The sequence below is a fragment of the Saccopteryx leptura genome, chromosome 1 (assembly GCF_036850995.1).
Source record: "Saccopteryx leptura isolate mSacLep1 chromosome 1, mSacLep1_pri_phased_curated, whole genome shotgun sequence".
In the NCBI taxonomy this organism is placed as follows: domain Eukaryota; kingdom Metazoa; phylum Chordata; class Mammalia; order Chiroptera; family Emballonuridae; genus Saccopteryx; species Saccopteryx leptura.
This window is the reverse complement of record NC_089503.1, coordinates 53,566,765-53,589,378: the sequence shown is the minus strand read 5'-3', so window position 1 is coordinate 53,589,378 and position 22,614 is coordinate 53,566,765. Positions and strand designations below refer to the sequence as shown.

At 36.9% G+C, this 22,614-nt stretch overlaps 1 protein-coding gene, 1 non-coding gene and 1 pseudogene across 6 annotated transcripts in view; 2 read left to right on the top strand and 1 right to left on the bottom strand.

Annotated features, from left to right (window-relative positions):
- Nucleotides 1–21,647, bottom strand: part of LOC136393843 (interferon-induced very large GTPase 1-like) — a 40,238-nt gene extending 18,591 nt beyond the window's left edge. Inside the window, exons 1-4 of one of the 5 annotated variants that reach the window (XM_066366505.1) lie at nucleotides 21,503–21,647; nucleotides 20,740–20,791; nucleotides 11,491–11,646; nucleotides 7,530–7,659 (exon numbers count right to left, since the gene is read on the bottom strand). Coding sequence is in view for 2 of the 5 variants with exons in the window: in XM_066366494.1 (XP_066222591.1) it covers nucleotides 7,543–7,555 (13 nt within the window). In the remaining 3 variants the exon portion in view is untranslated. The remainder of the gene's footprint in view (nucleotides 1–7,529; nucleotides 7,660–11,490; nucleotides 11,647–20,739; nucleotides 20,792–21,502) is intronic. The other 4 variants (XM_066366494.1, XM_066366508.1, XM_066366500.1 and 1 more) reach the window with 4 other exon arrangements.
- TRNAV-GAC (transfer RNA valine (anticodon GAC)) lies at nucleotides 5,152–5,227 on the top strand. The gene has a single exon. It is a non-coding gene; the product is annotated as a tRNA-Val (tRNA).
- On the top strand, nucleotides 10,483–11,012 carry LOC136387998 (transcription factor BTF3 pseudogene; annotated as a pseudogene).
- Nucleotides 21,648–22,614: the final 967 nt, after the last annotated feature.

Below are 22,614 nucleotides of genomic sequence, written 5' to 3'. Positions count from 1 at the left end.
GCTCTCATTGCTGCTACCTTGCCAAGAACTGTGCTTTGAGCAGTACTGGAAAAAGGACCTGGCTATGCATAGATCCTTCTGCTTTGCAGACAGTGGCTGAGGCAGATCACACAGCTAAGTCTCCAGGCTGCTAGTTCTGGTGAGAGGGACGTGGTCAGAGGCACCTGGAAAACTGAGACTACCATTGCTATAGCCATAAAATTGCAAAGCCCTAAAAGCCTCACCTACCAACGGGACTGAGGCCCAGCCTCCATCATTGCCAGAGTGACACACCAGCATACCTCTGTCCAAAAGCCCTCACAGAGGCAAAAAAAGGAAGAAAGAAGTTACCTCTCAAAACCAGGAAAAAATTATACTTTTATAACACTTTTTGTCATTTTTTTCTTTTTCCTTTTTTCTTTCTTCTTTTTTTCTTTTCCTTTTGAATTTCATTATCCATAGTTATTACATTTTTCATTCTTGTTTTCTGTGAGGGTTTCATTTCAGAAAACTTTACTTCTTTTTTGTTGTTGTTTCTTTTTTTCTTTTTCTTCTCTCTTCCTGTTTCTTCCCCTTTCTCTTTTTTCTTTTATTTTCTCTCATTTGATCATCATTTATCATCAAATTATTATATATTGGACTCATATTTTTCTTTGTGTATTTTGCTTGTTTACTTCGTTTTCCCCCTTTTGTCATTTTCCTCAGTTTCTGCTTTTAGTTTTCTGTAGTTTTTGTTCTTATCATTATAGAATTTTCATTTTTTCAATTTTTTATTTTAATTATCTCTTATTAGTGTTATTAATAATACCAGTCTCACATGCTATTAAGGAAAAAGAAATCAAATATCATGGATACAAAAGACAGAGACATAGCTCAGATAGATGATGAAAAATTTCTAGAAAAAATTTTACTTACTTGGAAACCTTGGAGTTAAATGACAGAGAATTCAAAATTGAAGTCCTAAAAATATTCAATTAAATACAAGAAAGATCTGAAAGGCAATTTAGAGAGCTCAAAAAACAATGTAATGAACAAAAAGAATACTTCACCAAGGAAATTCAAACTATAAAAGGGAACAAAACAGAAATAAAAACTCAATATATGAGCTGAAAAATGAGGTAACAAGCTTAGCTAATAGGACAGACCAGATAGAGAGAGAATTATTGACATTGAAAACAGGCAACTAGAGATACTACAGAGAAAAGAAGAAAGAGACTCATGATTTAAAAAAATGAGAAAGCCCTACAAGAATTGTCTGACTCCATCAGAAAGAGCAACATAAAAATAATGGGTATATCAGAAAGAAAAGAGAGATAAAAAGGAATGGAGAACATATTCAAACAAATAATCGATGAGAACTTTCTAAGCCTGTGGAAAGAATTAGAGCCTTGAATCCTAGAAGCAAACAGAACACCAACTTACCTCAACCTCAACAGACCTACTCCAAGGCACACTGTAATGAAATTATCTTAAATCTATGACAAAGAAAAAATCCTCAAGGCAGCTAGGGAGAAGAAGAATATAACATGTAAAGGAAGGTCCATTAGGCTATCATCAGATTTCTTAGCAGAAACTCTGTAAGCCAGAAGAGAGTGGACCCCAACATTTAAAGTACTGAAAGAAGAAACTACCAGCCAAGAATACCATATCCATCAAAGCTATCATTCAAATATGAAAGGGAAATGAAAACATTTACAGACATACAAAGCTGAGGGAATTTATCACCAGAAAACCCCCACTACAGGAAATACTAAAGGGGGTTATCTGTCCAGATACAAAGAACAAAACAAAACTACAAGTAAAAGTTTTAACAAGAGCACCATAAAACCAAAGATAAACTGTGACAATAATAACATAAAAAGGGAGAGGATAAAGATCAGCAGTGGCAAAGGAGGATGGAGTGCAGAAGCACGCATAAGATAATGGACTCTAAGGCCCTGGCCGGTGGTAGAGTGTTGGCCTGGCATGCAGAAGTCCCGGGTTCGATTCCCGGCCAGGGAACACAAGAGAAGCACCTATCTGCTTCTCCACCCCTTTCCCTCTCCTTCCTCTCTGTCTCTCTCTTCCCCTCCCGCAGCCAAGGCTCCATTGGAGCAAAGTTGGCCCGGGCGCTGAGGATGGATCTGTGGCCTCTGCCTCAGGCACTAGAATGGCTCTGGTTGCAACAGAGCAATGCCCCAGATGGGCAGAGCATTGCCCCCTGGTGGGCACGCCAGGTGGATCCCGGTTGGGCGCATGCTGGAGTCTGTCTGACTGCCTCCCCATTTCCAACTTCAGATAAATACAAAAAAAAGAAAAAAAAAGATAATGGACTCTAATAAATTTGATAATTTTTCTTCTAATAACCTAATGGTAACCACCCCTGAAAATGCCACTACTGAAACACATAGCATCAAAAAAGAAGACACAGAGTATAGAAGTATGAAATACCACTAAACAAAAACAAATGACAGAAAAACAAATTAGAAGAACCAAAGAAGACACAGGGCTATCAGAAAGCAGTATATAAAATGGCAGTAGGAAACCCTCAAGTGTTAATAATTACATTAAATGTAAATGGACTGTCTCCAATTAAAAGACACAGAGTAGCAGAGTAGATTAAAAAAGGGAAACCCACCTGTATGCTGCCTTCAAGAAACACATCTAAGCTACAAGGGTAAAAATAGATTCAAAATGAGAGGTTGGAAATTGATTCTCCAAGAAAATAATATCCCCAGAAATGCAGGTGTAGCCATACTCATATCTATTAATGCTGACTATAAGACAACAAATGTAATCAGAGACAAAGATGGTCAGTTCATAATGTAAAGGTGACATTGAATCAAGAAGACATAACACTTCTCAATATAAATGAACCAAACCAAGGAGCACCAAAGTATATGACATCTACTAACCCAGTGGTAGTCAACCTGGTCCCTACTTCCCACTAGTGAGCATTTCAGCTTTCATGGTGGGCAGTAGCAAAGCAACCAAAGTATAAATAAAAAGATAAATTTAACGATAGTAAGTTGTTTTATAAAGATTTATTCTGCCAAACTTAGCAAAAATCTGACATAAAGTACTTGGTAAGTAATTATTATTATATGCTTTAACTTGCTGTAACTGCTTTATAAATTTTATAAAGTAAAGTTACTTCCCTACTTTATAAATCACCATTACTGTGGAACCAGTGGGCGGTTAGAAAATTTTACTATTAGCAGAGATACAAAGGTGGGCGGTAAGTATAAAAAGGTTGACTACCTATGTACTAACTGATCTAAAAAGAAAAACTGACAAAAATACGATCATACTTGGAGACCTCACTATACCACTGATGGCTCTAGATCATTAATCAAAACAGAAAATCAATAAAGAAATATTGGCCTGAAATGAAACACTAGAACAATTGGATATGATAGACATCTACAGGACATTTCATTCCAAAATGTCAAAGGATACATTTTTCTCCAGTGTACATGGAACATTCTCAAGAATTGACCATATGTTGGAAACGCAAAACTAACATCAACAAATTTAGAAAGATTGAAATTATACCAATCATATTGTCTGACCATAATTCTTTGAAACTAGAATTGAACTTCAAAAAAGAAGTAAACAAACCCACAAAAATGTGAAATTAAACAACATTCTTCTCAAAAATGAGTGGGTCAAAGAAGGAATGAAAGCAGAGATTAAAAGATATATACAGACAAATGAAAATGACAGCATGGCATATCAGAATCTCTGGGATGCAGCAAAAGCAGTAATAAGAGGGAAGTTCATCTCACTACAGGCTTATAGGAACAAACAGGAGAGAGCCCAAGTAAAGAACCTAACATTACATCTTAAGGAACTAGAAAAGGAAGAACAAAGGCAATGCAAACCCAGCAGAAGAAAGGAAATAATAAAAATCAGAGCAGAAATAAATGAAATAGGGAACAGAAAAACTATAGACAAAATCAATAAAACAAGGAGCTGGTTCTTTGAAAGATCTACAAAACTGACAAATCCTTGGCAAGACTCACTATGGAAAAAAAGAGAAAGAACTCATATAAGCAAAATCCAAAATGAAAGAGGAGAAATCACCAAAGATATCATAGATATACAAAGAATTATTGTAGAATACTATGAAAACTATATGCCACCAAATCTAACAATGTAGAAGAAATGGATAAATTTATAGAACAACACAATCTTCCAGGACTGAATCATGAAGAAGTAGAAAGCCCAAACAGACCCATAAGCAGAGAGGAATTAGAAACACCTATCAAAAACCTCCCCCCCAAAAAATCCAGGGCCAGATAGCTGTACTGGTGAATTCTATCAAACATTTAAAGGAGAATTTGGTTCTTATCTTACTCAAAGTCTTCCAAAAAATTGAAGAAAAACTAATACTTTCAAACACATTTTATGAGGCCAACATAACACTCATACCAAAACCTGGCAAGGACAACTCAAAAAGAAAAAGAAAACTACAGACCAATATCTCTATTGAATACAGATGAAGAAATCCTAAACAATATTCTAGCAAATCGAATACAACAACACATTAAAAAAATAATTCACCATGATCAAAGGGGGACTCATCCCAGAATCACAAGGATGGTTTAACATACGTAAAACGATTATCATAATACATCATATCAACAAAACAAAGATATGATCTTATCAATAGATGCAGAAAAGGCATTCAGTAAATACAACATCATTGTATGTTTAAAGCACTCAATGAAATGGATATCAAAGGATATCTGAAACATAATAATGCCATTTATGACAAACCATCAGCTAAGATCATATTAAATGGCAAAAATGTGAAAACGTTTCCTCTAAAATCAGAAACCAGAGAAGGCTGTCCACTCTCACCACTCCTATTCAATGTAGTGCTGGAAGTTCTAGCAAGAGCAATCAGACAAGAGAAAGAAATAAAAGGCGTTCATATTGGGAAAGAAGTAAACGTTTCACTTTTTGCAGATGATATGATCCTGTATATAGAAAACCCCAAAACTCCACAGAAAGGCTATTAGAAACAGTAAACCAATACAGTAAGGTTGCAGGATACAAAATTAATATACAGAAAAGCCTATTGCTTTCTTATATGCCAACAATGAAACTTCAAAAAATGAACTAAAAAAATAATTCCTCTTATGGTCACAACAAAAAAAAATATCTAGGAATAAACTTAACAAAGAGGCCCTGGCCTGTTGGCTCAGTGGTAGAGCGTTGGCCTGACGTGCGGAAGTCCCAGGTTCGATTCCTGGCCAGGGCACACAGGAGAGGCACCCATCTGCTTCTCCACCCCTCCCCCTCTCCTTCCTCTCTGTCTCTCTCTTCCCCTCCTGCAGCTGAGGCTCCATTGGAGCAACAGATGGCCCGGTGCTGAGGATGGCTCCTTGGCCTTTGCCCCAGGCACTAGAGTGGCTCTGGCCGCGACAGAGTGACACCCCGATGGGCAGAGCATCACCCCCTGGTGGGCATGCCTGGTGAATCCCAGTCGGGCGCATGCAGGAGTCTGTCTGACTGCCTCCCCGTTTCCAGCTTCAGAAAAATACAAAAAAAAAAAAAAAAAACTTAACAAAGAATGTAAAGGACCTATATAATGAAAACTACAAAGCATTGTTAAAGGAACTTGAAAAAGACACAATGAAATGGAAAAAATATTTCTTGTTCTTAGATAGTAAGAATAAATATAGTTAAAATGACCATATTACACAAAGCAATATACAAATTTAATGCAATTCCCATCAAAATTTCAATGTCATTTTCTAAAGAAGTGGACAAAAATCATGAGGTTTATATGGAACAATAAAAAACCCCGAATAGCCAAAGTAATCTTAAGGAAAACAACATGAAGCTGGGGGCATTACAATATCTTACTTCAAATTATACTACAGAGCCACGATAATCAAAACAGCATGGTATTGGCAGAAAAAGAGACACTCAGACCACTGGAATAGAATAGAGAGCCCAGAAATAAAACCATATATATATAGTCAAATCATCTTTGATAAAGGGGCCAAAAACACACAATGGAGAAAAGAAAGCCTCTTCAATAAATGGTGGTGGGAAAACTGGAAAGCCATGTGCAAAAGAATGAATCTTGACTACAGTTTCTCTCCTTGTACCAAAATTAATTCAAAATGTATCAAAGACCTAAATATAAGATCTGAAACAATAAATTACATAGAAGAAAGCATAGGTACTAAACTCTTGGACCTGGTTCATAGAGAACATTTTAGGAATTTGACTTCAAAGGCAAGGGAAGTAAAGGCAAAGAGAAAAGAAAGGGACTACATTTGACTAAGAAGCTTTTGCACAACAAAAGAAACTGACAACAAAACAAACAGACAGCCAACTGAATGGGAGATGATACTTTCAAACAACAGCTCAGATAAGGGCCTAATATCCAAAATATACAAAGAACTCACAAAACTGAACAACAAACAAGCAAACAATCCAATAAAAAAATGGAAAGAGGACATGAACAGACACTTCTCCCAAGAAGAAATACAAATGGTCAACAGATATATGAAAAGATGCTCATCTTCACTAGCTATTAGAAAAATGCAAATCAAAACTACAATGAGATACCACCTCACACCTTTTAGATTAGCTATTATCAACAAGATAGGTAATAACAAGTGTTGGAAAGGCTGTGGAGAAAGAGGAACCCTCATTTATTGTTGGTGGGAATGTAAAGTAGTACAACCATTATGGAAGAAAGTATGTGGTGCCTCAAAAAATTAAGAATAGAACTATTATATGACTCAGCAATTTTTCTTCTGGGTATATTCTCCTAAAACTTAAGAACATTGGTACGTAAAGACACAGACAGCCCCGTGTTCATCGCAGCCTTGTTCATGGTGGCCAAGACATGGAAACAACCTAAAAGCCCTTCAACAGAAGATTGGATAAAGAAGATATGGTACATTGGTACATACATACTATGGAATACTACTCAGCCATAAGATATGTTGACATTGGATCATTTATGACAACATAGATGGACCTTGATAACATTATACTGAGTGAAATAAATAAATTAATTAATTAAAAACTTAGAACTGTATTATTCCATACATAGGTGGGACACAAAATTGAGACTCATGGACATAGATAAGAGTGCAGTGGTTACCAGGGTTAGGGGAAGGGAAGAGAGGGAGGCGGTGGTGACAGGGGTGGGGCATAAAGAAAACCAAATAAAAGATGATGGAGGACGATTTGATTTTGGGTGATGGGTATACATAAGGTGACAGTTGTCCTCCTTTAGGGAGGACAGTTCTTCTTTTGTAAGTTCCATCTCCCTCAAAAGGTGTCCTCCTACATGTCCTTGTAAAGCCAATAGCCACAGCCATCATCAGAGCCGCCTGGCCAGTGCATGTTCGCATTAGATTTGAACAGATGGTAATGTAACAATGGAACCAAGAACTGGTGGGCCATTAGCTTTAATTCTAGTTTGCACCCAGCGGGCAAGAAATACACACAGTGGGAAAACACTTCCCTTTCCATTCAGGGCTCCCAAAACCACTGACTTATCCAAGTTTTCCTAGGATCAAAAGTTTCTACCTTACCAGCCTTATTCACCTCTGTTTCCCATCTCCTTCTCTCTGCACAAATTGGCTTCTCTCTCAGCACTCCAGCATCCTGGCTGCTTCTCCTGGCCTCCTCCACGTGCTCTGCTCTCCTACAGCATGGGTCCTCCTACAACATAGGAACAACGTGATCTCTCTTCCTTTTAAAACCTTTTGGCACAAAAGCCCTCTTCCAACACATATTAACATAATCATGCCCATCCCAAGCAAGAAGGGCAATCAATACCATCACCTGGGTGACGGGCTTCCATGTGGGCAATACCATCTTTAACAAAGAGTGCATAATATATTTTATCTGCCCAACAGTCCTCCTTTTTGATATTAGAAGAATAATCTGTAAATGTATGTATTCAATCAATGCAGTCGATCCTTTGCATGTGATGTGACATATTTGTATCTAAATGAGTACTTTTTTCTTACAATTATTATTAAAAATTAATAGGCATGTAAGCATAATTACAATATAAAATATTAGAAATGTTTTTATTATGCATTTATCATATTATAGTATATTGTTGCAATGAATAAAATGGTTTTTTATTTATGATATTGTTTTCTTCAATTTATTTTTGTCTTCCTTTTCATTGTATAAAAGTTGGTCACCTTAGTATACAAGATAATCAAATGTCAAAATGATCTGGAGATATTTTATTTAAATCCATGTATTCTGGTTGACCCATGTCACCCTGTTAAAATTAATTGTCTAAATAAAAGTATAAAATTAAAAAATATATATCAGTGAGGTGAGGTACTTGATGATTTTGCTTGGGAGTTCAGCTGGAAGCCCCCTTTGCCATATTGCTTGGAGAGAACCTTACCTGTAAATCTCCTACTGGATCTGCAGATCCCAAAAAAGCTAAATCCCCCCTACTTTCTGACAAGCTTCTTTTATGCACTGCTAAGTTAAACATTGTGAGCTAGTCCAGACAATGTAGTACTATCAGAAAAACACATCTTAATCTGTGTGCATGGGAAAAACCATACAGTTTAGCTGTAATGCCTTCTTCTTAAAGCAAAAAGTTTCCAGTAGCCAACTGCATGAAAAGAACAAAAATTTGAATAAACAGGATTCAATAAGGAGTAGAGGAAGAGAAGCATGCTGTTAGTTTATTTAAAGTAACAATAGCTGTGAACTTCCTAAATTTAGGGAGAGAATTTGGACATTCAAGCTAACAAAGCTGATAGATCACCTTATTATCTCAATGCAAAAATGCTTCTCCAAGATGCATTATAATGAAACCGAGAAATCAAAGCTAAAGAAAGAATCCTAAAAGCAGACAAGGCAAAAAAAGATTGTAACCTACAAAAGAACCCCTTCAGCTATCTCAGCAGAAATTGCTAGGAAAGAGTGGAATGAGTTGTTCAATTTTGATAGAAAAATAATTTCCAGCCAAGAATACTCCAGCAAAGTTATCTTTCAGATATGAAGGAGAAATAAAGACTTTCCCAAACAAACAAAAACTAAGTGACTTCATCACCACCACACCTAAACTTTGCAAGAAATGATGAAAATAGTTCTTTAAGCTAAAATGAAAATATGTCAGTCAACATGAAATTATACAGTGCACTGCTAAAGGTCAATATTTAAGAAAATCCAATTTTGTAATAGGATGGTTTGTTAACCACCTAACTATGGTATAAAGGTTAAAATAAAACAATATTAAAAATAACTATAGCTACTATAATAGCTAATGATTATATAATATATAAAGAGGTATATTATGATATTAAAATATGAAAAGGGGAGTATAAGGGTGGATTTTGTGGGTGATAAAATTAAGTTGCTATGAACTTAAAATGGACTGTTTTATTTATATGTTTAGTGTAGTTCTCCTGATAATAATAAAGGAGAAACCTATAGCAGATTCATAAAATATAAAAAGAAAAGAGAGCATACCAACATTGAATATCACCAATTTATAAAGGTAGGCAGAAACAGACAGGAAAAAAATAATAATAAAAAAAAGAAAAAAATAAGATGTCAGTACTAAGTCCTTACATATCAGTAATTACTCTAAATGTAAATAAATTAAAATCAATCAAAAGTCACAGAATAGCTAGATGGGGTAATAACACAGGACATAATTATATGATACCTACAAGAGATTCACTTAAGCTTTAAAGAGACAGATAAGTTCAAAGTAAAGAGATGAACGAGTATAGATCATGCAAGTAGAAACCAAAAATGGGAAAGCTGTATTTATATCAGACAAAATACACTTTAAGTCAAGAAATGGTAACAAAGTCTAAATAAGTTAATATGTAATAATAAAGGAGTCAATTTATCAAGAAGATAATTATATATGCATTCAAGACCAGAATAGCAAACATTAACAGATTTAAAGGGAGAAGACAACAAAACAGTAATAGTAGGACTTTAATTTGTTACTTTTAGCAATGCATAGATCATACAGATAAAAAACAATAAAAATATTGAATTTGAAACATACATTTGATCAAATGGACTGAACAAGCATTTATGAAACATTACATGCACCAGTAAAATAATATACACATTCCTCTGAAGAGTACATGAAACATTCTCCAGGATATATGATATGCTAGGCACAAAACAAATAACAAATTTAAGGGAATTGAAATTTTATCAAGTATCTTTTTAAACTGTAATAGTACAAAACTAGAAATCAACAAGTTGGAAAATCTACAAATATGTGAAAATTAACACACTCCTGAAAAATCAAAGAGTCAAGGAGAAATAATTTTATTTTTTTAAATCTCAGAGCAAATGAAAATGGAAACACAACATACTAAAACAATGGAATGCTGAGCATCACTTCCAGCCTTCCTCTAGCCGCCATCTTTGCTCCTGTGTGTGTGCTTATTCTCAGCTGTTCTGCACAACCCCCTGAATGCCAGCCATAGTTTCCCATGTTGGCATGGGTTCCCTTGCCTCTCCCACAAGACGAAATAAACTATTATGAACTAGGAGACACTCACCAAACTGCAGGTGCAAGTGTGTGTTGGTGGGAAGGAACTACATACAGAAAAAGAAGGTGGTTAAACGATTAAAAAGCAACACAAAGCAAAACAAAGCAAACCAAAACAAAAAACTTCAATTCTCTTTAAATATGTCAGGAGTAAACAATATATCTGGTATTAAAAAGGTGAATATGTTCACAAGCAAGGAACAGTTATTCACTTATAATAACCATAAAGTTCAGGCATCTCTGGCAGTGAACCTTTCACCGATACAGGCCATACTGAGACAAAGGAGCTGAAATAAATGCCACCCAGTACTTTAAATGAGCTTGATGCAGACAGTATGATCAGTTTAAGGAAACTGGCTGAAGCTCTGCCTAAACAATGTGTGTATGCAAAAACATCACTTGATTCCAGAGAGTATGATGATGATGAAGTTCTGATCTTTTGAAGAATTTTGATGAGGCTTCCAAGAATGAAACAAACAAATTTGAGTCAACTTTTGAAGAAGATAAAACTTGAACAAGTTTCTGGAAGCTACTATTTTAGATTATGACTGCTTTTTCAAATTTTGTTCATGGATCTAATAAATCAAAATCTCTAATATTTTTACACATAAGCCTCTTGGACACTGCAGCTCTTTTCATTTATTGCTTATACATAAATCATTCTTTGCAACTAATTAAGCTGAGGAATCCTGGGCATAAAGTTTAAAACAAAGGTTAATAAGTTCTTTCCTTAATAAAAAAAATAAAACTGAGATATTTTAAAAAGTAGTTCTTTGAGGGAAGTTTATCATAGCGATAAATATATCCATTAAGGATATACAAAAATCTCAAACGATGAAACTTTATGCCTCAAGCAACTAGAAAAAGAAGAACAAACTAAGCCCAAAGTTAGTGTAAAGAAGAAAATAAAGATCAAATGGACCTAAATCAAACAGTGAGAAAAACAATGAAACAATTAGCTAACTTTTTAAAAGAAACACAATTGGCCTGACCTGTGGTGGCGCAGTGGATAAAGTGTCGACCTGGAACGCTGAGGTCGCTGGTTCAAAACCCTGGGCTTGCCCAGTCAAGGCACATATGGGAGTTGATGCTTGCTGCTCCTCCCCCTTCTCTCTCTATGTCTCTGTCTCTCTCTCTGTCTCTCTTCTCTAAAATGAATAAATAAGTAAAAATAATTCAAAAAAATAAAAAAGAAATAAAAAATATAGCTGTAGAACTACACGAGTTATTAAAAAAAAAAGAAACAAAATTGACAAGCCTTTTGCTGGACTAAGAAAAAAGAGAGAAGATTCCAATAGATAAAAATCATAACTGAAAAAGGAAACATTAATACCTCAAAGAATCACAAAAGACTACAATAAAAATTATATGGCAATAATTACATAACCTACAAGAAATGTTTATATTCTTAGAAACATACAACCCACCAAGACTGAATAATGAATAAATAAATAGCATAAACAGAAATATAATGAGGGAGAAGATTGAATTGATAAACGAAACCCTGTAAACAGAGAACACACTAGGACCAATGGCTACATTGGAAAATTCTACCAAACACTTAAATAATTAACACCAATCTTTTTTCAAACTCTTTAAAAAAATTAAAGAAGAAAGAACGCAATGCATTAAATCTAATTTTACAAGGCCAGCATTGCCATAAAATCAAAGCCAAATGTATATACAACAAAAAAGAAAAAACTATATACCAATATTCCTGAGTGAATATAGATGGAAAAATTCTCAACAAAATATTAACAAATTAATTTCAAGAACACATTAAAGGGGCTATAAACCTTGATCAAGTAGTATTTATTCCTGAAATGCAGGGATTTTTTTTTAACACATATAAAATCCATAATTGTAATACAAATACTTCTAGTCAGGATGCAGAGTATATAAACTCTGGGCTTGCCTCTTCCCATGACCACATGTAGTTCAAAATTAGAACTAAATTATAGAACAGTCATCATTGAGAACCACCTGAAGACTAGCTGAACAGGAGTTCTATAACTGAAGATATAAAAAAGAAGCCATGTTGAGACTGGTTGCAGGGGCAAGATGTGGAAAGTGTGGGTTTCATACACATGGTGTGGCACTTAAGAATCAAAAGACATATCTAGGTTGCAGAGGTCTCCTGAGGAGCAAGGGGTCCCAGCACCACACCTGGATCCCTAACCCATGGAATCAGTGCTGAGAAGAGGAATGCTCATGAAATCTGGCTTTGAAAACCAGTAGAGATTGTGTCCCAGAGAGAAAAAGCGCTGCAGGAAACAGAGGTGCTGCAGGTCTTAAATGGACCATGAATAGACTCACTCATCCACAAACCCACTTGTTCTAATCTCCAGCACAGGGGCAGCATCTTCAAAAGTACCATGAACATACAGAAAGGAACTAAGTTGACCAACTTTTTGCCTAGGACTATAAGGTCATGGGTCAGGGTCACTATCTCAGGAGATGGAAGTGCTGGTGGGCACCACTGTTCCTTTGTTGAACTTTTTCCCCACCCAGCTATCCCAGAGCTGGTGGTTGCCAAATCTAAGCTCTCCATTAATCTAGCTAAAGCTTTTCATACCATCCTGGCGATTCCTTGAGTTCTTGCTACACTCAACTCACCTGCTTGCTCACCCAAGCCTCCTTTGCAGCTGCTCCAAACAAGTCACCTGCCTTGGCTTGCACTGCAGTCTTCCCCCAAATGTCTCAAAGATCCACAAATGCCAAGCAAGCAGTGGCCAGTCTTGGAGTGCCTGTCACTCTTTCTAAGAGTTCCAAAAATGGAGACTGGTCTCAACTTGCTAGGTAATTCCCACAAGGTGACCTAAAGCCTGTCATAAGCAACAGCCAGTCTTGGCCTGGAAGAACAGGAAACTGGCCTCAGGTCACATCATGGTGCCCACCAAAGGATCCCAGGCCTCACATAAGTGAGAATTGGTCTCAGACTGTAGCTCACCTTCGCCTAAGAACTTCTAAGCCGAGTACAAGTGACAACTAATCACAAATCACTTTTTTTGTTGTTTGTTTGTTTGTTTTGTTTTTGTATTTTTCTGAAGCTGGAAACGGGGAGAGACAGTCAGACAGACTCCCGCATGCGCCCGACCGGGATCCACCTGGCACGCCCACCAGGGGCGAAGCTCTGCCCACCAGGGGGCGATGCTCTGCCCCTCCAGGGCGTCGCTCTGCTGCAACCAGAGCCACTCTAGTGCCTGAGGCAGAGGCCAAGGAGCCATCCCCAGCGCCTGGGCCATCTTTTCTCCAATGGAGCCTTGGCTGCGGGAGGGGAAGAGAGAGACAGAGAGGAAGGAGGGGGGGGGTGGAGAAGCAAATGGGCGCTTCTCCTATGTGCCCTGGCCGAGAATCGAACCCAGGTTCCCCGCACGCCAGGCCAATGCTCTACCGCTGAGCCAACCGGCCAGGGCCCACAAATCACTTTTTAGTACTTATCCAAAGGCCTGAAGTGGTGGCTGATTTTGACCTTCAATAGAACAATCCTAACAGATTCCAGAAGCAGTGGACCCACCAACCAACTTCAGAACACACCAGGGTGCAATCCAACCTTCTCCAGAAGTTATATGACATAAGGGTGGACTCTGCTGGCACAAGAACCTTGTTAATGCAACTCCCACACTATGGGTCTTTGCATTTCATCATTAAATAATTCATGCCAATTCCTTCTGGCCTATAGAGTTTCTATTGAGAAATCAGCTGTCTTTTGAAAGCTTCTTGCAGTAACTAACTGCTTTTCTCTTGCTACTTTTAAGATTCTCTGCTTGTTTTTAACCTTTGGCATATTAATTATAATGGGTTTCAGTGTGGTCCTCTGGATTCATCTTGTTTGGGACTCTCTGAACTTCCTCGACTTGTATGTTTATTGCCGTTTCCAGATTTAAAAAATTTTGAGTCATATTTCTTCAAACAAGTTCTTGATTCCTTGCTCTTTCTCTTTTCTTTCTGGTATTTATATAATGAGAATGTTGGTATACTTGATGTTGCACCAGAGGTCCTGACATGAATACCTCATCAAGGAGATTGAAATTGAAAGAGATGAAGAACTAAATATAAGAATTGAAAATTGAGGTAGCAAGTTTAGCTAATAGAACAAGCCTGATAGAAGAGAGAATCAGTGACATTATAGAAAGGCAACTAGAGATGCTACAGGGAGAAGAGGAGACTCACAAATTAAAAAAAAAACTGTGAGAGCTCTACAAGAATTGTCTGACTCCATCAGAAAGAGCAATATAAGAATAATGAGTAGGCCCTGGCCAGTTGGCTCAGCGGTAGAGCGTCGGCCTGGCGTGCGGGGGACCCGGGTTCGATTCCCGGCCAGGGCACATAGGAGAAGCGCCCATTTGCTTCTCCATCCCCCCTCCTTCCTCTCTGTCTCTCACTTCCCCTCCCGCAGCCAAGGCTCCATTGGAGCAAAGATGGCCTGGGCTGGGGATGGCTCCTTGGCCTCTGGCCCAGGCGCTAGAGTGGCTCTGGTCGTGGCAGAGCAATGCCCCAGAGGGGCAGAGCATCGCCCCCTGGTGGGCAGAGCGTCGCCCCTGGTGGGCGTGCCGGGTGGATCCCGGTCGGGCGCATGCGGGAGTCTGTCTGACTGTCTCTCCCCGTTTCCAGCTTCAGAAAAAGAAGAAAAAGAAAAAAAAAATAATGGGTATATCAGAAGAAGAGAGGATGAATGGAATAGAGAGCCTATTCAAACAATTAATGAGAACTTCCCAAACCTATGGAAAGAGTTAGATCCAGAAAACCAAGAAGCAAACAGAAAGCCTAGTTACCTCAACCCAAACAGGCCTTTTCCAAGGCACTTGTAATTAAAAGGTCAAAAATCAATGATAAAGAATCCTCAAGAATGCTAGGGGAAAAAAAGAACTTAATATATAAAGGAAAGCCCATCAAGTTATCATCAGACTTCTCACCTAAAACTCTTTAAGCTAGAGGAGAGTGGACCAACATATTCAAAGTACTAAAAGAGAGGTATTACCAGCCAAGAATACTATATCCATCAATGTTATCCTTCAATTATGAAGGAGAAATAAAAACTTTTACAGACATAGAGAAGCTAAGGTAATTTATCACCAGAAAACCCCCAATACAAGAAATATTCAAGGGGGTTATTTGACCAGATACAAAGAACAAAACAAACCAAAACTACAAGTAAAAGCTCCAACAAGGTCATAATAAAAACAAGCATAATCTGTGAAAACAATAACATAAAAGGAGAAAGAATAAATATCTGCAATAGCAAAGGAGGATGGACTGCAGAAGGACTCATAAGAGAAAGGACTCTTATATATAAGAACATTTTTATCTTAATAACCTAATGGTAACCACCCATGAAAAAGCCACCACTAAAACACATAGCTTAAAAAGGAAGAAGCAGGGGGAAAAAGTTTGGAATACCACCAAACAAAAACAACTGACAGAAACAAAAAGGAGAAGAATCAAACAAGACACAGACCCCAGAATACAAAACATAAAATGGCTATAGGAAATCATCAAGTGTCAATAAGTACCCTAAATGTAAATGAACTTAACCAATAAAGAGGCACAGAATACCAGACTGAATAAAAAAGCAAAACCCAACTGTATGCTGTCTTCAAGAAATACATCTAAGCTACAAGGATAAAAGTAGATTCAGAGTGAAAGGTTGAAAAACTATTCTCCAAGCAAATAATATCCAAAGAAAAGCAGAACCTGCTGTTTCTCTTGCTGGAAAGAAACAGAATTGGAGTATCCAACAGTGGTGTACAATGAGGCTATGATGTAGGGGCTACTTTCCTCATACTTAGTTCCTGACCAAGAGACCCCCAAAGTAGGGTGTGCTACTAACATTATCTGAATCTTAGCTGTCCTAACACACTAAGCTTTCAATGTGTGAAGGATTTGGGGTGGTGAGTCCAGCCTGTGCTCACTCCATAGTCTTTGTACATAAGACTCTGAGGAAAGACTAGGCAGCTGCAAGAGGAGGTGGAGCAGCTGAAAAGTGGAGGCAAATATTAAGGAACTTGAGCTCTTTTATAGAGGTTCTGTCAGCTTAAACAGGAGGAAGCTGATCCTTATCTATAAGTTGGCCACTTTCACAAACACCCAGGTACAGAAAATGCAGATAGAAACAATGAACAAAGCAGTAGCTCTAGACAGGTAGCACATGGTGGATTACAAACAGTATCTGACTTCAACCCATTCTTTAATTCCACCCAAGAGAACTCAGAACCAACACAACCAGTAGTGGGTAGCAGATCACACCAATGCTATACTCAACTAGCCCTAGCCACACAAGTGGTATGTCCAAGTAAGGTGTCCAGTAGGCACCAGACCATTAGAACCCAACATCCTAAAGGGGGTTAACTCAACCCACAATATTCAAGACTCACAAAAAACAGGAGGTTAAATAGAGCCCTCAGGAAATATTCCTAGAGCAAGGAGCTTGACTGGCTTGGATGTTACCACTGAGCCCACCTTCCTCATAAAGACATCACAACAAATTAGGGAGTCAGAGCAGATATACCTATTACACAGACAAAATGGGTTGGCAAAGAAATATTGCCAATGAAAGAACAAGAGAAATTCCCAGAAAAAGCATCAAATTAAATGGAAATAACCAGATGTCCAGATGCAGAGGTCAAAATAATAGTTATTAAGATGCTAAAGGATCTTAGAGAAAGAATGAATGATCAAATGAGAGCATTAAACAAAGAAAAAGTATTTAAAAAGACATTGAAATGGTAAAAAAGGACAATCAAAAATGGAAAATACAATGTCTGAATAGAAGCCTGCACCAGAAGGAATCAACAGCAGGTTGGATGAAATGGAAGACTGAACCTGCCATTTAGGGGACAAGATAAACACAAGCACAGAAGCAGAGCAGCAAAAAGAAAAGAGAATCAAAAAGCCTACGGAAACTAAGAGACCTCTTGACAACATGAAGAGAAACAACACCTACATCATAGGCATTCATGAAGGAGAAAAGAATGAACAAGGGATAGAGAACTTGTTTATAGAATTCAAAGCTGAAAACTTCCCTAAATTGTTAAAGGTAAAAGTCACACAAGTTCAGGAAGCACAGAGAGTCCAACTAAAGGTGAACCCAAGAGGCCCACACCAAGACACATCATAATTAAAATGCCAAAGATAAGAGAGAAAGAAAAAAATCCTAAAAGCAGCAAGAGAAAAGCAGTTAATCAAGTAACTAATCACCAACAAAGGAGCCCTCATAAGGCTGTCTGTCACTTCTCAACAGAAACACTTCTGGCCAGAAGGAATTGGCAAGAAATATTCAAAATCATGCAAAACAAGAACCTAAAACCGAGACTACTTTATTTATCAAAGCTATCATTTAAAATTGAAAGAAAAATAAAAAGCTTCTCAGACAAAATAATAATTAATAAGAATAAGAATAAATAAAAAACTTAAGGAATTCATTACTATCAAATCAAGATATTTTAAAGAAATTTTAAAGAACTGCTATTAAAAAAGGAAAGAATAAAAGAAATCAAGAGAAAGAGGATTATAGGTTTAAAAATAAAATTGCAATAAATAAGTACATATTAATAATTACCTTAAATATAAATGGATTAAATGCTCCAATCAAAAGACATAGCACAGCAACATGGATAAGAAAACATGACCCATATATATGTTGTCTGTAAGAGACCCATCTCAGAACAAAAGGTACTCCTAGAAGGGATGAAAAAAAGTATTCCATGCAAATGGAAATTTGAAAAAAGCTGTGGTAGCAAAACTTAGTATCTGGTAAAATAGACTTTAAAACAAAGGCTATATAGTAAAGGACAAAGAAGGACACTATATAATGATAAAGGGGGCAATCAATCAAGAGGATATAACCTTGTAAATATTTATGCACCTAATATAGGAACACCTTATATATAAGCAGATTTTGATAGACATAAAGGGAGAGATCGATCACAATACAGTAAGAGTAGGGGTTTTAACACCCTGCTAACATCAATGGATAAATCCTCCAGACAAAAAATCAACAAAGAAACAGTGGCCTTAAATGACACACTAGATCAAATGCATTTAATTGATATCTTTAGAACATTTTACGCCAAAGGAGCAGAATATACATATTTTTAAATTGCTCATGGACATTTTTTTAGGAAAGACCACATGTTAAGACACAAAACAAGTCTCAATAAATTTAAGAAGATTAAAACTGTATCAAGCATCTTCCACAATGATTACATTCTAGTCTCTGATCATAATAGCATGAGACTAGAAATCAACATGGAGGCTAAATAGCACTTTATGAAATAACAGTGAGTTCAAGGAAGAAATAAAAATGTTCTTGGAACAAATGAGAATGAAGATACAACAAGCCAAAATTGATGGGATCCAGAAAACGCAGTCTTGAAAAGGATGTTTAAAGCATTACAGATATACCGTAAAAAGCAAGAGAAAGCTCAAGTAAACAACCTAACCTAAAAGAACTGGAAAAATAACAACAACAGACTAAGTTCAGAGGAAGTCAGATGAAGAAAAAAAATAAGATTAAAGCTAAAATAAATGACACACAGGCTAAAAAAACAAAACAAAGTAATACAAAAGACCAATAAAACCAAGAGCTGGTTTTTTGAAAATGGAAACAAGGTTGATGAACCTATAATCAGATTCAGCAAGAAAAAACAGAGCAGATTCAAATAAATAAAATTAGAAATGAAAGAGGGGAAGTAACAACTGACATCACAGAAATACAAAGGATTAGAAGAAAAGATAATAAAAATTGTATGCCAAAAAATTGGGCAACCTGTGTGAAATGGATAAATTCATGAAAAGAAAGAATTAACATCATTAAAATGACCATATGACCCAAAGCAATCTATGGATTTCAATGCAGTTGTTATTAAAAATACCAATGGCATACTTTAAAGATCTAGAACAAATATTTAAACAATTTATATGGGACCAAAGAAGAACCTGACTAGCCTCAGCATTCCTGAAAACGAAGAAGAAAATGTGAGGTATCATGCTTTCTGATATCAAGCTATACTACAAGGTTATTTTAATCAAAACAGCCTGGTACTGGCCTAAAAACAGGCATACTGATCAATGGAACAGAACAGAGAACCCCAAAATAAACCTATGTCTTTATGGTCAATATTTGACAAAGAAAGCAAGGGTATATCATGGAATAAAGACAGTCTCTTTAATAAATGCTGTTGGGAAAGCTGAACAGTTACTTGCAAAAAGTAAAACTAGACCACCAAGTTACACCATTCACAAAAATAAACTCAGAATAGATAAAAGACTTAAATATAAGGTTCAAAACCATAAAAATCTTGGAAAAAAACAATATTTTTGCTGATATATCTCCCTGGGTAAGTGAAATAAAGGACAAAATAAACAAATAGGACTACATCAAATTAAAGAACTTTTGCACAGCAAAAGACACCATTAAGAAAACAAAAAGACAACCCACTTTATGAAAGAACATATTTTCCAATACATCTGATAAAGGATATATAACCAAAATTTATGGAACTTATAAATCCCAGCATCAGGAAGGTAAACAGTCCAATTTTAAAATGAGTAAAGTACCTGAATAGACACTGCTCCAAAGAGAATATACAAATGGCCAATAGGCATATGAAAAAATGTTAATTGTCACTAATCATTAGATAAATGCATATTAAAACCACAATGAAATACCACCTCACACCTGCCAGGACAGCTCTTATTAACAAATCAACAAACAAGTGGTGTCAGAGGTATGAACCATCCTGCACTGCTTGTGGGATAGCAGACTCATGCAGCCACTGTGAAAACAGTATGCACCTCCGTGTTCATTGCAGCATTGTTCAGTGGCCAAGACATGGAAACCATCAAAGTGTCCTTTGATAGGGAATTGGATAAAGAAGATATGGTACATATATACAATTGAAATACTACTCAACCATAAGAAATGATGACATAGTGCCATTTATGACAACATGGATGGACCTTGAGGACAGTGTCCTGAGTGAAATAAATAAATCAGAAAAAGCTAAATAGTGTATGATTTCACACATATGTGTATATAAAACTGAGACTAATGGGCCTAGATAAGAATGCAGTGGCTACCACAAGGAGAGGGATATGGGGTAGAGGGAGAGGGAGGGGGAGAAGAGAGGAGGTTGGGGGAAGGGTATATGGAGGCACAAATATAAGGTGACAAAATTATTTGACTTTGGGTGATGGATATACAACATAATCAAATGTTCAAATGATGTGAAGATGTTTACCGGAAATCTATGTACTCTTGTTGATCAATGTCACTCTGTTAAATTTAATTTTCTAAGGAAAAAAAAGAAAATAACAAAAATAAATAAATTTTCTCTCTTTTTTTCCTTTGCTTCAAAAAAGATGAGCTGAACTGTTTGCCTCTACTGGTCAATCAAAACAAAGTGCTTATAACCAAACCTTATTTAAACTTTTCTGCTTTCTCCAGGCCCCTTATCTTTGACTCATCCTCTTTCTTATTCAACAAATACCACTTGTCCCCTAAACACCATTAAAAATCATGCCCAAGAATCAGCATATCTCAGGGAAAAACATTACCTGATTATCTCACTCCTACCATACCCTAGTCTCTCTAACAGAACCTATAGACTCTTCCTTATATAAGAAAATTCCTTTCTTCCTGGCTTTTGACATGCCCGTAGCTCTATGGTTAGATTGTTTTTCCTATTGCAACAGCCTCCTTTCCTTTACTGCAAGAATCCTTTCAAATAAAGTCTCTTTTAACCTGTCTAGATTTATTTTTATTTGGTAGTAAATATTGCCAAATTGTTTAATTGTCTATTCACATAGTTTATGCACTTTCACCAGGTTTGGAGGTGTTTTTTGGAACGATGATGCCAGATTTAGTAGTGTTCTTAGCATGTCTTAATCTGCTTGCATCTCTGACTGTTCTCTCTGACCATTTCCATAAATTTCTGTTTCTAGTTTAGTCTTTGAGTCTGTCTTTGAATATCTTTTGGATTTCCCTCCTTCCTCTTCACTTACCTGTCTCCTTGAGGCCAAACACGTGTCTTCAGTTGCTTCAGAGAGACCTGCATGTAGAGTAGCTTCCTTCCCAGATGCTGGTAGGCTGCGAACTCTTATCTGCAGCCGCCAGACTTAAGCTCTGCTGAATTAACCACTAAGTGAAAAGTGAAAAACTGGCTTCACTTTTGGTTTTGTTTCTTTAAAAAATCCACCTGTTTCTGAGAAAAACTTTAGGTTTCAGTTTTTATACTCAGATAGTTCCAGGAAATGATCTGACAGAAATGTTTGTTAAATGATTCATGAATGTTTTTGTAAGCTGATATACCTTATGAAAGTCAATGCCCAATACTGATAAGACTTTGCTTTCATTTCTTATTCTCAGCTCAGTTCCCAAAAATGTTTGTTTGTGACAAGAATGTTTGTTAAGCAATTCATGAATGTTTTTTGTAAGCTATTGTACTTAGGCTTTCCTGCCAGTTTCTTAATTTATGTTTGTACGGCCAGTAGTCACGGCCGTTGTGCCCATTCACGTGCAGGTTCTCATTGGATTCAGGCAGACAGTAAAGAAACAGTGGAGCCAAAAAATGGTGGGCCATTCCTTTATTAAAGTTTTGCACTGGCCAACGAGCACACACACAGGGAAAACACTTCTCTTTCTTTCAGAGCTCCCAAAGCCCTGTCACATTTTTTCAGTTCCACAACCAGGAGAATCTTCTCCAGTTTCTCCTAGAATCAAAGGCCTCACCAGTCTCAGCGGAGCTCACAAAAGCCCTTCACCCATCTGGACACCTTCCCTTTCTGCACACACTGACTTCTTCCTCAGCCTTCCACATTCTCTCTGCTCTCACTCTGCAAACATGGCTTTTTCCTGCATTTTCTTCTGCTCTCTCTTTTCCAAACTTTTTGTCACAAAAACCTCTCCTCCAGCAAACATAAGCAAAACAATTGCCCTTCCCAAGCAGGAAGGTAATCTGCAATTTCACTGACCACATATACCTGACACTGGGCGGCCCACAATGCAAACTATGATATAAGCGAGCAAACATAAAGATCATATTTTACAAACTTATTTGACCAAAAATGTTCCATTTGAAAAACTCAAGCCTAATGCTGAATAAACTGAAGGAAAT